We start from the raw sequence: 16781 nt of genomic DNA, 5'->3' as shown, positions 1-16781 counted from the left end.
GATGATAAAGGTTCTCTTTTCATATCAACAAGTAACCAAATAACGACAAACCATTTTAAAATTGATCAAAAGAAACAACAAATCATTGATTTCATTACACAAACTCACTTCTTTCCTTATTTCAATCTCCCACCACAACAACAGATCTATCTTTTATACATTCTCACCCCTTCCTCATAGTATCGGTTTGTCCATCAGCTCGTTGTCGGCTGCGATCCTTCCCGAGCCACGGCCGGTTATCTTCCCGAACGATCCAATGCTTGATAGTCCCATGAAACTGCTGCTTTCTTCTCCAAGGTTCATCGATTTTCTATGCTTTCTGAGTTTTGAAGAGCTGACATCACCTGCCTCGCGATCAACAACTTCGTCTTGACTCTTGCTATTGTCGTTGTTGTTGTTGTTGTTCTGGGCGATTACTAACCGTGAGATGACACTTCTACAGAACGGGCATACCGGTGGAGTCACGGTTGAAGTCGTTGGGTTCGGTTTGTTGTGACAGCACAGTGCAAGAGTGCATTGTGCGCACATTTGGTGACCACAGTCTTTGACTTCAATCGTGCACGCTTGCTCAAAGCAAATGCAGCACATCTCCGAATCACTCATCTGCAAAACGCGTTTTAAATTTCAGTTAATATGTGTGTTTTACATATTATCAAACAGACAAAGAAGGAGGGTGTGATGTTTATTACCTCAGACATGTTATCATCTGAGGCATTGTCGGAGTAAGATGGTGATGGCAAGGAGAAAGCAGTTCCCTTGAGGATGGTTTTCTCCCTCTCCCTGTTAGCGTCCATCAGAGCCTGCTCCAAGAGCAGTTTGGCCTCCTCGTTGAGCTCGCTGATGAACTTTAACGGGGATGGCCAGACCAGAGGCTCTGCAGAAGAGGGGTTAAGCAACGCTCCACATGCTCCGTGCTTATGTTTCATGGCAACCACATATGGTATCCTCCTGAAAAAATGATTTCAAGATGATTAAAACTAGCAGAAGAATTACAATAAAACATAGAGAATCTTTAAAATACCCAGAAGCGTCTCTCTGAAGACGATCAGCACCCCAAGCAAGTAACTTCCTGACGCAATCGATAGATCCGCTTCTTGCCGCCAAATGAAGCGGTGTGCTCCCTGGAGACCTGTTTCAACAAAGCATGGAAGGATAAGTAAATCTCCCAAAAGACTGAAACTTTTACCGAAAATGAAAACGTTTTCAATACCCGTAGAGGCTAGTGGAAGCACAAACAAGAGAGCCACTGTCCAAGAGAACATTTACACACTCAGGACGTCTCTGCCTAGCAGCAAGATGCAACGGCGTCGCTCCTTTGTCATCTCTAATATTCACAAACCGCGCAAATCCCCTGAAAAAAAAACACTTCTCAGTAAAGAGCTTGTTCTAAAACACATCAACAAGCAAAGAGAGAGAGAGTGAGTAGTCAGTAACCAATGAACAGCAACGGGACTTGACTGAGCAGCAGAGAGGATGGCTTGAACACAATCAGCATGTCCATAGTAAGCTGCGTAATGCAAACACGTTCTTCGATTCACCGAATCAAACATCAAAACCTGCAAAAATTCCACAAAAACAAAAAAAAAAATCAAATCCAAATTCTGAAATTTTTATTCCAAATTAAAAGCATACATTAGCTCCAACTTGAGCGAGCTTCTTAACGCAAGAGATCCTCCCATACATCGCAGCCAACATCAACGGAGTCTACAACAAACACAATCAGCTAATCTCCATTTTTCAATCAACAAAAAAAAAAAAAACAAATCAGATGTTATCGTTAAACCTGCTTGTGACGATTCAACGTATCCGGATTCGTGAATCTCTCCAACAGCAAAGACAAAATCTGCAAAAATCAGAAATGCGCTAGTTCAAAAAAAAATCGAGAAGATTCCGGCGAATCTGAAACCAAAACCACCAGATTCCGTTGAGATTCCGTTGAGATCTCGGAGGAGACTAACCTCGATCTGGCCGCTAGCGGCAGCGACGTGGAGAACGGAGTGGCGATCGTAAGGAGTGGCCTGATTCAAAAGACTCGGATCTGTCATCATCGCTCTCCGCACGGTGACGATGTCGCCGCACTGAACGGAGGCGAATATCCCGTGGTGCTCCGGTCTAACTCCGCAGCTCATGCTCTGCCCCATCTTTTAGTGTAGAGATGATGATGAGGCTAGTGGGGGGGGGAGGGAATCACGACACCGTCTGCAACCGGTGAGGCGATCCGCCGGGAGAATAAAGCGCCACCGTGAGGCAGAACGGTGGTTGGGAGATGGAGATGGAGAGGAAGAGAAGAGGGAAGTTTCAGCATTTATGTACACATTTTGATATGACTATTGGCTTTCAGATATTAATTTTTAATTTTTAATTTTTTTTTTTGGAAAGTGGAAATAAAAGAGAGTGATGACTCGTAGTCGTATTGGAGTTTGAGGTTTGCCCGACGGGCAGCGTTTTTTTTTTTTGTATTTGCTTACTCTTTGATTTCGGGCAGATATTTTCTCTCCTTCTTTTTCTTAATATCAATAAAATATATTTTCTATTTACAGAATAAAATAAGTCTTTTTTAATGTTTATATTAACTATGCATTTTAATATATCATTTAACAATTTAATTCAATTTAACTAAGAATTCTAATATTTCTAAAATAAAATAACTAAAATTATTTATACTGATTTTTTAAGATCGTAATCTAATAATTTTTAAAATATTTTAAAAATATAAATACAAAATAAAATTAATTTAAAAATAATGAAATAACTTTGTAATTGTAACTATGAACCTTTGTTTCTATCTCTTTTTTTATTACAATGCATTTTTTAGCATATTCTTGTGTTTTTGCTTCTATGTGTGAATAGTTACATAGATGGTGTTAGGGTTTCATAAGAATTGAAGAAAATAAATGTCTAAGATTGCTTAATCTGGGAATATCATTAGAGTTCTTCATAGTTGGTGCTAGGGTTTTAAAAGAATTAAGGAAAATGAATGACTAGGATTTTTTATTCTAGGAATATCATTAGATTTCTTCATCTATAGTTAGTTTTATTGTTTGAACTTGATTAGCTACCTAGCTCATGAGTTTATGTTGTTTCACGCTCAAAAGGTTCAATAAATTATCTGGAATAATTTAAATAAGCAAAATAATCTATAACTAACGAGAGCTGATGTTAGGGAACTTTGTAAAGTCATCAAAACTTACTCATTAATGCATGTTTAACCTATTGAGTTCAACGAGAGTTAGTTGATTGGATTGTTAGACATAGTGAGAGTGAATAAATTATAAAATTGTGTTCTGAGTTCTAGAATTGAGTTACAGTATTGAAATTATGGTTATAACTTTGAGCTATCAGGGGCCTACATGTCGTATGAGTATCGGACGTGAGATCTAATGGCGAAAGTGGTTAGGACGTTACAAGTGGTAACATAGTTGATTATCCATCTCGGTTCTGACATAAAAGGTCGGTTTTGGTGTGCAACAGAGAGGTTATGTTTTGTGAGTGTGATCAATTGTACATCTTAATTTTTGATATCTAATGAAGTATTTAATATAATTAATTTATCTAATTATATCCCTAAAGTTTTCTTATCTTTTCACATCTAAAGAAAAATTCAAGGTAAGCATGATTGAGTCAAAGTAGTTAAAAGATGAGTAACCTATCATAAAAAGATTCGTGATATCATAAAAATGAGATCAAAATATAGAGAAAAATCGCGTGGTGATTTTATGGTCATTAAACAGTTTTTGAACCTAAAAAAAAAATAACGCACTAACCAGTTGTATTATCCATGGACTAATGGTGTGACTGGTTTTTCTGTTACCACCCACAAACGCAGCTTTTGCGGTTAATAGCCGTTGTTGGTTGTATTATAAGCAAGTGTTAAGGTCCACTAGCGGAAACGATCCGAAGTTACAATTACTTTTACAGTTTTACTTAAATGGATGGTGTCATTACTTATTTTCTTACAGTCGAGTTTTATAAAACCAATCTACTTAAGTGTGAAAGCTATGTGGATTAAAATCAATTTATTGGAATAGTAATTTATCTAAATACGTGATTTCTTAATCACGTATTACGTCTTATTGGAAGGAGAAACTATTAATCACGTCTTATTCACATGTCCTGCGGCTCGACTGGTATGGGCGACGTCGGGGTTCCCCTTTCCGCAACGAGGTTTTGAACATAGATCTTTATATGAAAATTTTAGCCATCTGCTGAATATTGGAAAAGATTCTAGAGTGCCAAAGGATGTTAGTTGTTCTTTCCCGTGGATTCTATGGATGTTGTGGAAGAACAAGAATGCTTTTATCTTTGAAGGAAAAGACTATGAGGCAGAGGATACGGTCATGAAATGTCGTGAGGAGTCCAGGCGATGGACAATGGTTACTGCAGAAGCAAAAGCGGAAACGGGGAGTAGGAATCAGAGCCAAATGAATGGTAAAGGATGGACAGCACCAGAGAGTGGAAGAGTGAAGTGCAATATTGGAATCTCATGGTCTAAAGCGACGTGTATGGCTGGTTTGGGCTGGATTGTAAGGAATAGTGAAGGTCAAACTCTGCTTCATAGCAGAAGAGCTTTTAATGGTGTGTCGTCGCTTTTGGAGGCTAGACGTTTGGGTTTAATCTGGTCAGCTGAGAGTATGATTTCTCATAGATTCCAGAAAGTGAGTTTTGAGCTGGAGGATCATGAACTGGTGGGCTCTGTCAATAGACCTAAGGCATGGCCAGCGTTCCGGGGGTACGGTGAGAAGTTAAGGGGTGTTCTGAATAATGTTACAGATTGGATGGTAAGTTCAGTAAAGAGAGAGGCAAACAAAGCTGCCTTTATGATTGCTCGGAGTGTGACAAAGGAAATGAGATACCAATCATATGTAGCTCAAGGTAGCCCTTCTTGGTTGAGGAGCTTGCTTGCGGAGGAAGGTACAAGGTCAACAAGAGTATAAGGTGACGCTAGATGGAGGGTCTTTGAAATGGAGGAGTTTTGGGTGGGATAACGTGCTTTAGGCGGTCGTTTTCCTTTTTAAATTTGAGTTGGTTGTGTTTTTCATGGTTCTGTAGGAATTTGTTTCTGGTTTTTATTTCTCAAACATTTATCTCAGAGTTAAAAAAAAAAAAAATACGTGATTTCTAGTGCGTGCTGCAGCTTTTTCTTTTGTCTAAACACAAGTTATAAGTTTTCTCATTGCAGGGTGTCATTTTCTATTAATTGATCCCGTTTACCTTAGATTAATCACCACGCATCATATTCATAATATTCATCATATATGTTGTATTTCGGCTATTTTCATAATGATGCCGGAAAATATTTTAATATAGTTGACCAAATTACCATTTTTTATCCTGAAATATCCGTAACAGCTTGATAAATAAAAAAAAACCGTAACAGCGTGATGTGGTATGGGTAAGGGAGTCCGTCTATAAACATGTCTGATGTTTGGATCCAACTTTAATCGCAACTAGATTTTGACATGTCTTTTTATAATTTTTGTTTTACATTTTCTTAGAAATTTAATTTTTTTTTTGAACACAAGAAAATTTAATTTTTATATTTGTGTTTTCAGTCATATTTGTATTTTTTTTGTTTGTATAATATTTTTCTTAAATGATTAATAAAAGATTTAAATAATTGTATTAAAATAGTTGGATCACATCAATATCAATAGATCATGTTCTTGTTTTAATAGAATAGATTATTTCATTTTATTTTATTTTAAATTAAATTACTTATGATGTCATGCATTATCCCATGGCGACATAACCTTGTGTGTGTGTCAGATTGGCGTTTGTCATGAGGATCTTGTGCTCCCCCCCCCCCCCCCCCCCCCCAAATTTTAGACGTAATTAATTGAAAAATAGGCACGAAAATAAGATTCCATGTTTGGAACGTACAATCAGTCTTATGAAATTAATATTACCCCATTCAGGATTTCTATATAACAAAATACGAGATTAATGTTTTTTCTTTTTCTAAAAGAGATTAATGTTTTTTTACTTTTTTCACTTTGAATCATTTATGAAGTACCATCAGATCCTTATTCAATTTCTTAATTTAATATTTTATAAAGTTGTATAAAACATTGATTATGTCGATGAACTCATTGTCATAACTAAACTCTTGCCTGCTCTGGCCCATTACACGTGATTTGTTTCTGTTTCTGATGTTTTGGTATTTGATTTATTGGTGATGCTTACATATTCCATAATCATTGTAAATTTGAAGAAAAAATAGTGAAGAATGATACTGATCGAGTGACTGTATTGGAGTATGTAGGAATCATACTCCAATAGTAAAGAACTATTTTCACAGTTGTGTGTCATTTGTTTCTTTCAAGAATCATTTTAATAAAAAGTTCATAACCTGATTGCTATGATTTCACTACTCCTATGTATTTTGATCAAATTAAATAATGTTACCCACAGAAACGTCATGTCAATAGCTAATTATCTTAAATTCGTGTTGACCTAATAAAGAAGTGACTCATACCTCAATATTTTGTTTTTGCATAATTTGATTTTATCCTCATCTGTCGTTATTTTTATAGGTTATCGACTACTCCTAAATCAATAATACAGGAGTGTCTTATTTGTGGAGGATATAAAACAACCGAAAACGATAAACTTAAATAAAATTAAAAGCGTACGGTAGATTGAGTAGTTGATAAAACCGAAGTGGCAGAAGTTTTTGGACTCAACTTTATGAACTTGTAAATCGAGACAAATCCGAATAATAAATAATTGATCGGCACGCGAGCTTTGTCAGACTCGACAATATTTTCTCTTCTTTTTATTTTCACCGACAATTTCTTATTTCCATGACTCGTTTATTTTTATTTTCTTTTAACCATGACTCGTTTATTTTTTATTCCTTTTAGTATTTTCAAACTTACATGATACATTTTCCCTTTTTTTAATAGTTACTGTTATGAACGAACACAAATCAATATTTTTTAAAGCAAATAACTAGTTGAATCAAATACAAATACTTCGTTCACGAATAGTATATTGATTATGTTAATGAATAAATTTTTAATTCATTAGACATGTATTTATATCAACTTTAAAATCCAATTTTTTTCTCTTCTAAAAATACCATTATCTTAGAAAAAAAAATTATAATTATAAAAGACTTTTGTACGACGGCTGCATTCGGCCGGACTAAGTTTGTTCAACAAATTCTATACAAAGATTTAATATAGTTCTAAATCAAAAGTTGTTTTTTTTACACTATTTAAACCAAAGTTTTCCATTCTAACCATGAAACAATTGTTCAGAATTCGAAAGAACTACTAACGATCAAACATTTGACTAAAACATAATCAAAATACTGCACAAATAGAGAGGATTTCATCCTTAAGAACTAAAGACACAAAAGACCGAGTCACTAAAGCTAGGAGGGTTGAAACTTTCCAAATTTGAAAACCACAATGCCTCTAAATACAGTTCCACACTGCATCAACATGACAAACATGCTTACCGGTGAGATAGAGATGAGACTGGAAAGGAGCAGGGAAGTGTTGGATTTAATTGGGAGTACTATGAGGCATATGCACATTCTGCCACTCCATTACCTTGGAGACGCTTTTATTATCCATATCCCATTCCCTAAAAAACTATCACCAGTTGAAAAAAAGTTTCATGGTTGGCTTTCCAATATGGTTTGAAGGTATTGAAGAATAAAGTAAGTCGCCATCCAAAAAATGGCATATGAAATTCATGGTTGGCTTTCCAACATTATTGGGTACGGATCCCAACAAGAGTTAAATCAAGAATGGTTTTACTGTTTGAAAAAGTTACTAAAACTCATGTTCTAAAACTTCTTCTCGGTGTCCGCATATATGCCGGAAAATCGCTCCACAGCCACTAAATGTGGCGAACTGCATCTATTTGGTCAGTTACTCTGCTAAAAGTAAAAGCATCACTATTTTGTAGATAGTAAGTTCAAATAGCGTGTTATGTTTTAAAATTGACGTATCTCACTTTAAATCCATGAGATTAAAGTAAAATAATTGATGAAATCGTTAAAAACTACATGCATACTTACAAATTTAAGGTTGAAGATGAGGGCATATCCATCTTTTTATCCTTATTAACCACAAAAAGTGAAACAGATGCTAATATTGTTTTCTTCCTTTGGACCTAAGACCTATGCTAGTATAAGAAAGTTTGCAACCATTGAACCACGTAAATTTTCTTGTCATCTTTTACATAAACTACATGTTATACATGAATTTATTGTAAAAATAAAAATAAATTCAAAACTAATCTCTAATTAATTTTTGATTTTTTTCATTCTGCGCTAGGTCCAACTGAAGCGTAGAGCTCAACCTAGTTTTGAAACTAAGAAAAATACTGGTTGGTTTGAAATCACCTTGATAACCGTGATTAGAAAAAGAATTCTAAATATTTCTAGAGGATCACATTTATAAACTTGTATTTGTTAAACATGAGAATGATCTAATTTTCGTTGGAAAGTCGGAATAAAACAACTTGATTAGTTATGATTGTTTTTGAATTTGACTTATAGAAAATCCAAATAAAATTATATTAATTTTTTTAATATGAATTTTTATCTTGATATGCCTTTTTATTTATATACGTATTATGATATTTTTTTCCTTTTCCTACTTTTTTAAAAAAAATCTTTATTTATCCTGATTTCCTTTTTGACTTGCGATCAGCGTTTAAATCAGTTGATCTTAGTTTATGAACTTTTTATGAAAATGCATATCCCATCTTCAACAACGATACTGCCACAAGCTTCACAAACAATGGTATTCTCTTACCAAGTGTTCATTAACTTGTAACACATAAATGATGAATTCACATAGTCAACGAATAATCGTCTTCCTAATAATGTCTATTAATGTTTGTTTAAGGTTTCAACTTTGAAGAAATCAAAGTGCGAAGTGGGTTTGTTTTAACTAAGCTACACTAAACTGGAATGTACTGTAGTAATTAAAATGTTAGCAGATGAATTTTCTAGGTGTGCAAGAAGTAAGCTTATAAGTTATAACCCTTGTTTCATATCGCTTAAACAAATTATATAAAACAATCCAAGTGGATTCATAACGTCAATGCAAAGTTATTAACTTGGAATACTTCTTTTTGGCCCTTCCATTATTTAAAACAAATTCTGGTTAGGTATTATTATTGATGTGTTAGCCTGTCAAGTAAATGATATTATTTACTTTAAATAAACAGTGAAAATAAAAAGATAACATCTACTATAATAGTCTTAAATTTACTGGGATCTGAAGTTAAGTATATAGAAACTAACAACAAGAAGTCTCTTTACTTTCATTGCAAAAAATTGCTTGGTGGATCTAGATGTCGTATGTGGCAAGTTATGTTTAAAACCATTAAAACAGATTCACATATTACAAAGTCTTTCAGATTGGTAAATCAGTAACAAATCAGAAATAGTAATCACAAAACATATTTAACATTTTAACTATACGTATTAGATTGTATTAGTATAGACAATAAAAATACTAATACTCAATCACTACATCAAAAACGTTTCCATAACTAGATTGATATACACAGGAACAGATTAACACATAAAACTAATATTGCAAGGCTTGTTTCTTAAGCAAATGATATTCCTCCAATGATTTTGTTATAAGATCAGAAAGCATTAATGTTTCTTTTAACACAAACATCCATTTCCTAAACGTTCCGTTGAGTAGCAAAGAAATACTTATCTTGTTATAGCACAAGTAAGAGAATATCAGAGAATCCTATCACTTAGATTCTATAGCTTGTACGGCTTAATAACTTGACATGTATCATAAAGGTTAAATCAAATGACATAATATCCCATAAGATTCTTCCAAATACTATTATGAGTCTATTTGATTATAAGCTCATTGTGGATAAATTTTATGTCAGAATTATCTTTTTTTGAGCAACTGATATCAGAATTATCTATGTAGACAAGGTATCTTCTTCTTTTTTTTGTAGGCCAGGTATGTCAATTAAAAGAAATTAAATTTGAATTGAGTTATATAATTGAAATATCTGCCAGATGTAACTTTGCAAATATCTAAGATACTTTATTTAAGAAACACTGAAATTGATCACGTATGATGCATTTTAAATTCAAATAAGACTTCTCGAAAATGCTATTACAAAATATAGATAAAGTCTCCATCTAGCTAATACGAATTAATGGTGGTGAGAAATAAACAAGACTCAAGAGAGGTGTTTGTCCAATAGAAAGAGGGATTAAGATGTGATTAAGATAGTTAATTAGATTTTAAATTGGTAAGTAGCTTTCATGGGGTTTGCTTATACGCAATTAGGTATATGGTCTTTAGATGGAGATGAGAAGAATGCAAAATTAGCTGACTTTTCGACTAAGATTCTGTCTTTAACGAAATATAGTAGTAACCCTTATTATTGGCGAACAGATAAAACAAAGCTATATCCCCAAACGAATCCTGAGTTAAGCCCACCATATAACGTGGGTTGTTTCTACAGCCCAATAATTAAGTAAGTTCCAGGTTTGTTCTCTAGCCTCGTCTAAATATTTTAAAGCATATGACCGTGACTCTATTAACCGGGGCGACTTGTTTTCCCGCTACCACCCGCAAACACAGCTTTTGCGCAGTTGTCGACGGTTTGCAACAATCACTCAAATCGTTCTAAACCGTTTCAAACCGCTCCGAATCTCATAAATTCAAAAGCTGGCTCCAGCTAGCGTTTGCAGTTGCGGGCGGTTGCGGGAGGGTAAATTTTTTTTTTTAAAACAATATATATACAAAATTAAAAATATTTAATAAAAATTTTAAAACTGAAATTATGAAAATATTAATATATATGTATATATATTATATTTTAATTAATATTATAAAATTTTATAATAAAAACAATTTCAATAAAATTTTAAAAATTAAAATTATAACTTTCTAAATATAAATTGTATATTTATTATAATTTTATGATTTTTGATATATTTATAATTATATTAAATATAAATATTGTTAATTTATTATTTGACTGTTACCGCATTTGGTAGTTAACCAGTTATAAGTCACCCACAAACGTACTAATTTTTAACCGTAGTAACAGTCGTACAAATCTCTTAAAACCACTAGAAACCGCAACCGCCCGCATCCGCAAACTTCCGCAACCGCAGCGTTTGAACCAGTTAGGCCCTAAGAAGTGGCATGAAGGACGACACTCGACGTTTCTAAAGACTCAAAGCGATACCGTCACACCAAACTATGCTTTAAGAAGCCTTATAGCTCAATTATGTGAATCCAATTACATCAAACCTGTAATCCTCGTCTCAAGGATTTTACCCTCGTCTCGAAAATATTGCTTTCCACCTTCACAATACTACCTTTTCTGTTTAATACTTGTTTTATTCAAAGAACTAATCTTCTTACAAAAAAACTTACTTCAAACGAAAACCGAATAAAATGAACCATAGTCATAGATAACTTAAGGAAAAGTTTTAGAAATGAAATCTCAAATGTGTGGCACCACCCATGACTCATACTTTTACAAAAGGATGGGTGAGTAATGGAAATTACTCAGTAAGTATATGTTCAAAGAACCTACGAACTCATCACATAACAAGCAAGAAAACAAGCACAGTTATAACTGATATCACCTAACATACAACATTCAACCTAGATCTCTAGGACTTATCTGCTCTTGACCCGTTGGCTCAACTGGCACTTTCCACCCCGTGTCTCCTATGTAACTACCCGGTCGTGGCCCATTAGCCCCTCCGGAACTGTCCACCCTCCAGTACAATAGTCACTTATGCCCAGATTCGGTGTCACTTCATCATACATCACATCATCCCTATCGTTCTTCTACACAAGTCATTATTCCAATCATTATCATCACACAACTCATAACCATAATCATTCTCATTCACGCATACCATTTAACAACCTAACATCATCTAGGTGTTTTCCAACACATCAAAAAACATCAACAACTAAATCTAACTGTTCATCTCATAAACACAATCATCAACAATATCTAAACAACATTAACAAAGGACCCACAATTAATGGGTCATCACCTGGAAAGTAGATCTCGAGAAAAAAGTAAATCTAAAACATAGATCTGAAAGTGAAAAGCAAACATCACATAAAACAACAATGAACCAAACGCGGGGCTCGATGGTGGCGCCACGACGGATGGCACGAGGAGAGAGAGAGAGAGAGAGAGAGAGAGAGAGAGAGAGAGAGAGAGAGAGAGAGAGAGAGAGAGAGAGAGAGAGAGAGAGAGAGAGAGAGAGAGAGAGAGAGAGAGAGAGAGAGAGAGAGAGAGATTACGAAGAAAATTGTGTGCAATAAACTTTTATCGTAGTCTAATATCTTTCGGTGGTGCAGGACGGGCATCCACCATTGCCTGGGGTGGGGACATGGGGTGACACTGCCGCAGTATATGTCAATGGAGATTACGAAGCCTCCTCAATGAAGAAATGACTTTCCTTATAACTAAAACATTTTGGTATGATTGTCAAGTTCTAAGCTCAACTTCATTTCTTTTAACGGACAAACAATCATGTTCAGAAGAACACATTTTTGTTTTCAAGTTTCTACCACTCATGATCGGCTACTTTGCATTGTCTATCCCATTAGGATTATCTATCTACTGGTTGGTTTCCCTCACCTTGAAACTTTCATCTAGCCATTTTGTTCATGTTCCTGATCTACACATGTGTAAATTGACCGTAAGACAGATTATTCCTCTATTTTAAGATATGTACGCGAACAAACATGAAAGGTAGTTGGCTTCATGCTCAGTGTATATACGAAGCTAGTTGTTGAATTGCATATCTTAAATGTTGCGTCTTAATGTTTTAACATTCAAATTTATTTTAGGTTTACAAACAATGTACTTAGCACTGCCCAACAAAGTATGGCTGCGTAAACTAGGCGGTGCAACGCCTGCGGTAAGTGAAAACGCAACGCCTGACGATGCTTATATTTTGTTACAAGTACATCAAACAAATGATGTTTATATTAAATTACAACAGATTTAGAAAATTAAAAGAACAAGAGAAGCGCAGCAAAAAGAACAAAGAAGTTGCGAAAGATACAGTCGAACTGCTAAAATCTTAGTCTTAATCAGAAGAAGGGTCGGATGATGAGGTATAGTTTTCATGAAACTGCAACTTATTAGTGAAGATTTGAGCAAACAATCACATGATTTTGGTAAATGATTGAGTACGTTGATACTTATTGATGGAACAGGAAGAAGAGATTCGGGAAGGAGTGTTGGCTTCGAGCACAAGCAAGCCAGTTCTTGAGGTTGGAAACGCACTGTATATAACAAGCAGAACTGCAGTAGTTGATCAAAGTAAATTGATTGTGTTTCTTATGTGATTCGTCTTATTACAAATGTTATAAACAACGTAAATGTCAGTACTATTGTGACTTCCAAAATGGTGTAAGCATATCTTTGTTGTAAAATTATGAATTTGACAGATGCATGTTTTCCTAATGTATAAACGGCTTATACAATTGTTTATAGAGGAAAGCTAAACAAATTTAGGCAATATTACACATCTAATATACCTGAATGTGCGTAACCACTAATTATTGTAAGCTAAGCACCGTTTAGTCAAACTGGGAAATGGGAAATCTAGTTGTAGTAGCTTACTTTATCGTATTCCTAGCATTGGCAAGCAGTTCTGCAAAAGTTTAGGATTAACGAGGCCAAGAAAGGTTCGCACGATTCTCGAAGTTGCACAAGCAGACAAATACCTCTCTTGCTTTGTTGTTTTGTTGTTTGTCCTTTTGTTGTGTTTGGCAAAGAACCCCGTTAGTAACATGAACATGTAAAACTTGTCAGTCTTAGCCTTATTGCCCCTAAACTCAGAAGAAGAAAAATGGCATATGACTCGTGACTCACAAGTCACACAAAGCAACATGTGTTATAGGTTAGAAATTCAGAGATATTTTTTTATTAAATAAAATATATGGCTTCTATTATAAACTCCATTCTATCAATTTTGTTATCGAGTTTAGAGTCAAGACTGTTTTGTTTAGACTTGAGAGAGTTTCGTCCCGTTTCACCAAGTTTCAAATTTCTGTATATAGCTAAATATATTTCCTACATGGGATCATTATAAACTAACACACATTTGCTAGATACCTTAACTAAATTGTAACTGTATTGTATATATATATGGTTATAATTACAGATTATATGTTTCTACAATAATATATCAAATTACAATATTACTACACTCTACAGATACTTATGTTTTATTCGTATTAAGTGTAAAGATGATATAACTTAGGACAATTGTCAATAATAACACCTTTTGAAGTTTATGTCTCAAAAATAGCACTAGAAGAAGAAAATCACAAAAATGACATTCATTAAAGGGTAAAATATCTCTAATACCCTTGGTTTAAAATTAAATAAACAAACAAAAATAAATAAAAATAACTAAAATAAAAATAAAAAAATAAAAAAATAAAGAAATTTTTTTTTAGTTTCAGATTATATGTTTTCAAATTCGAAATTTTTATAAATTTTTTTTGAAATTTTTTTTTTCGAATTTTTTTTTATTTTTTTTCAAATTTTCTTTTTATAATTTAAAATACTTTTTGAAACTGTTTTTAAAATTTTTATTTTTTATTTTAGTATTTATTTTTTTATAAAATTCTAAACCCTAATTCCAAAACCCAACCCCTTAACTCTAAACCCTAAGGTTTGGATTAATTAACCCAAGGGTATAAGTGTATATTTACCTCTTTAATGAAACATATTTTTGTGACTTTGAACATTAAGTGCTACTTTGGAAACAAAAACTTGGTTTGGTGCTATCCTAATCTTTTTCTCTATAACTTATGTTTTATTCGTATTAAGTGTAAAGATGATATAACTCTGGTTCAACTTAATATTTTTCTCTGTTTCAAAAAAAAAACACATGCTAAAAGCTTTGCCTAACTACCACAAAAGACCAAAGACTATTTTCGTCACTCTATGACCATACAGCTCTATATATACACATAACATAAGCTCACATCTTTCGCACAGCTTGTTCCTTAATTAAAGCAAAAAAAAAATCACAATGGTTAAAACCTCTCTCCCTCTCACCGCTTTCTTCTTCCTCCTCCTCATCTCCTCCTCCTTAGCCGCAGACACCGGCCGGCTCTTTCTCACCGTCGTCAACCACTGTCCCTTCACCGTCTGGCCAGCCATTCAGCCCAACGCCGGCCACCCCGTCCTCGAGAAAGGTGGCTTCGCTCTCCCAACCAACACCCACCGCTCTTTCTCCCCACCAACCACCCACTGGTCCGGTCGTATCTGGGGTCGAACCGGCTGCTCCCACTACAACGGCAAATTCTCTTGCGTCACCGGAGACTGCGGAAACCGTCTCGAGTGCAACGGTCTCGGTGGCGCAACTCCGGCTTCTCTCGCTCAGTTCGACCTCCACCACGGTGGACACAGAGACTTATCCTCCTACGGTGTCTCTCTAGTCGACGGTTTCAACGTTCCGATGACAGTTACTCCTCACGAAGGCCGTGGAGTTTGTCCCGTTGTTGGTTGTCGCGAAGACCTCTTGAGAACGTGCCCGGCTCATCTTCAGCTCCGGTCGGGACACGGTGGACACGTGGTGGCCTGTAAGAGTGGGTGTGAGGCGTTCCGCACGGATGAGTTGTGCTGTAGGAACCATTACAATAGTCCTCAAACATGTCGTGCTTCGAGCCATTCGCTGTTCTTTAAGCACGCGTGTCCTTCGACTATGACGTTCGCTCATGATAGTCCATCGCTTATGCATGATTGTTCTTCTCCTAGAGAGCTCAAAGTCATCTTCTGCCACTAATGTGTCTCTCTTGTTCGGTTTATTCTGTATGGTTGTACTAGTGATATCGCACTAATCTCTTATCTTTCTGGTTTGATTGGTTTAGTTTGTGATTTCCCGCGTCAGTTATGTTGTTGTTCAAAAACTATGTAGTCCAACTATGCGATTATGTATTATTATCTTTTGAATTGATTCTGCTTAGTTATCTTCTTCATATTGCTAGAAAGACATAGTTCCAGTTACAAAAATAAAAAAGTTAAAGGACATTGTTTCATTCGAAGCATGCAGGCTAACACAGTGTCTTGTTCTTTCACCTTTTATTTGTGTTTGTCGGTAAAGTTTTTTCCTTTCACGAGTTTTCACGTATTTATTAACATTTATTTAATAATTTATGTTAAACTGTTCATCAACTATCTCGATTGTAAGTAAGATATTTTTTTAGCAGAAAACAAAAAAACTTAGCAATAGATTTCAAAATCTGGAATGGCCACTTGGCCAGTAGCTATTTTGTACTTAGCGAGAAAAATTCCAATAAAGAAAACATTATTGTTGTACATCATAATAGCTCATGACACTACTTTAGTCATGAAGCAGGCTCGATGCCAAAAAGCTGCATTGGCACGTGAAAGATCCTTTTTCATGTCTTTCTTCTCCATTTTGAAAAATATGGGTATGAGAAAAGTGAATGGTGAATGATGGTCTAGAAACGTAAAAGTGAATGTGTAAAGAAGAATGACGCTACTAGATTGAAGTTATGGCATTTTGAGGTAATTCCAAACTTATTCTCAAATGGTGGTTTAAGATCATCTCCAAGGAGACTCTATTTTTTCCTCTATAATTTACACTAAAATAGAGTAACTCTATTATAGATTTGAATTTGCTCCAATGGTTCACTCTATTATAGAGTTACTCTATAATATAGTGAAAAATAGAGTAATTTTATTTTTTTTACTCCAAACATAGAGTGAAAAAACAAAAATACTATATATTTCACTCTATT

General features: G+C 34.7%; 2 protein-coding genes and 1 long non-coding RNA gene across 4 annotated transcripts; 2 read left to right on the top strand and 1 right to left on the bottom strand.

The window, feature by feature from the left end:
* On the bottom strand, nt 1-2307 carry LOC103829771 (putative E3 ubiquitin-protein ligase XBAT31). The gene is made up of 8 exons (XM_009105468.3): nt 1959-2307; nt 1784-1843; nt 1633-1704; nt 1435-1556; nt 1211-1351; nt 1022-1129; nt 690-948; nt 1-603 (listed from the first exon to the last, which is right to left on the bottom strand). Exons 1-8 carry the CDS (start codon nt 2139-2141, stop codon nt 175-177), a joined length of 1374 nt encoding a protein of 457 aa, XP_009103716.1. The 5' UTR covers nt 2142-2307; the 3' UTR covers nt 1-174.
* On the top strand, nt 2300-14331 carry LOC103829770. 2 transcript variants are annotated; one of them, XR_625605.2, is made up of 3 exons: nt 2300-12913; nt 12998-13112; nt 13215-14331. It is a non-coding gene; the product is annotated as an uncharacterized LOC103829770 (long non-coding RNA). The 2 variants fall into 2 exon arrangements; XR_004449051.1 differs by having other exon boundaries at nt 2300-13112.
* Nucleotides 14332-14999: 668 nt separating this feature from the next.
* On the top strand, nt 15000-15990 carry LOC103829769 (osmotin-like protein). Its single transcript, XM_009105466.3, has one exon. The coding sequence runs from the start codon at nt 15047-15049 to the stop codon at nt 15800-15802; it is 756 nt and encodes a 251-aa protein (XP_009103714.1). The 5' UTR covers nt 15000-15046; the 3' UTR covers nt 15803-15990.
* The last annotated feature ends 791 nt before the right edge of the window (nt 15991-16781 follow it).

The sequence above is a fragment of the Brassica rapa genome, chromosome A07 (genome assembly GCF_000309985.2).
Source record: "Brassica rapa cultivar Chiifu-401-42 chromosome A07, CAAS_Brap_v3.01, whole genome shotgun sequence".
NCBI lineage: Eukaryota > Viridiplantae > Streptophyta > Magnoliopsida > Brassicales > Brassicaceae > Brassica > Brassica rapa.
The sequence above is the reverse complement of the archived record's forward strand: the minus strand, read 5'-3'. Positions and strand labels throughout refer to the sequence as shown.

Bases quoted from the DNA above. Each gene is read 5' to 3' on its own strand.
- LOC103829771 (XM_009105468.3), bottom strand. From the start codon at position 2,141: ATGGGGCAGAGCATGAGCTGCGGAGTTAGACCGGAGCACCACGGGATA. The intron at 1,844-1,958 runs GTTAGTCTCCTC...TGATTTTTGCAG, and splicing joins CCGCTAGCGGCCAGATCGAG to ATTTTGTCTTTGCTGTTGGA. The intron at 1,557-1,632 runs GTATGCTTTTAA...GAATTTTTGCAG, and splicing joins TCGCTCAAGTTGGAGCTAAT to GTTTTGATGTTTGATTCGGT.
- LOC103829769 (XM_009105466.3), top strand. From the start codon at position 15,047: ATGGTTAAAACCTCTCTCCCTCTCACCGCTTTCTTCTTCCTCCTCCTC.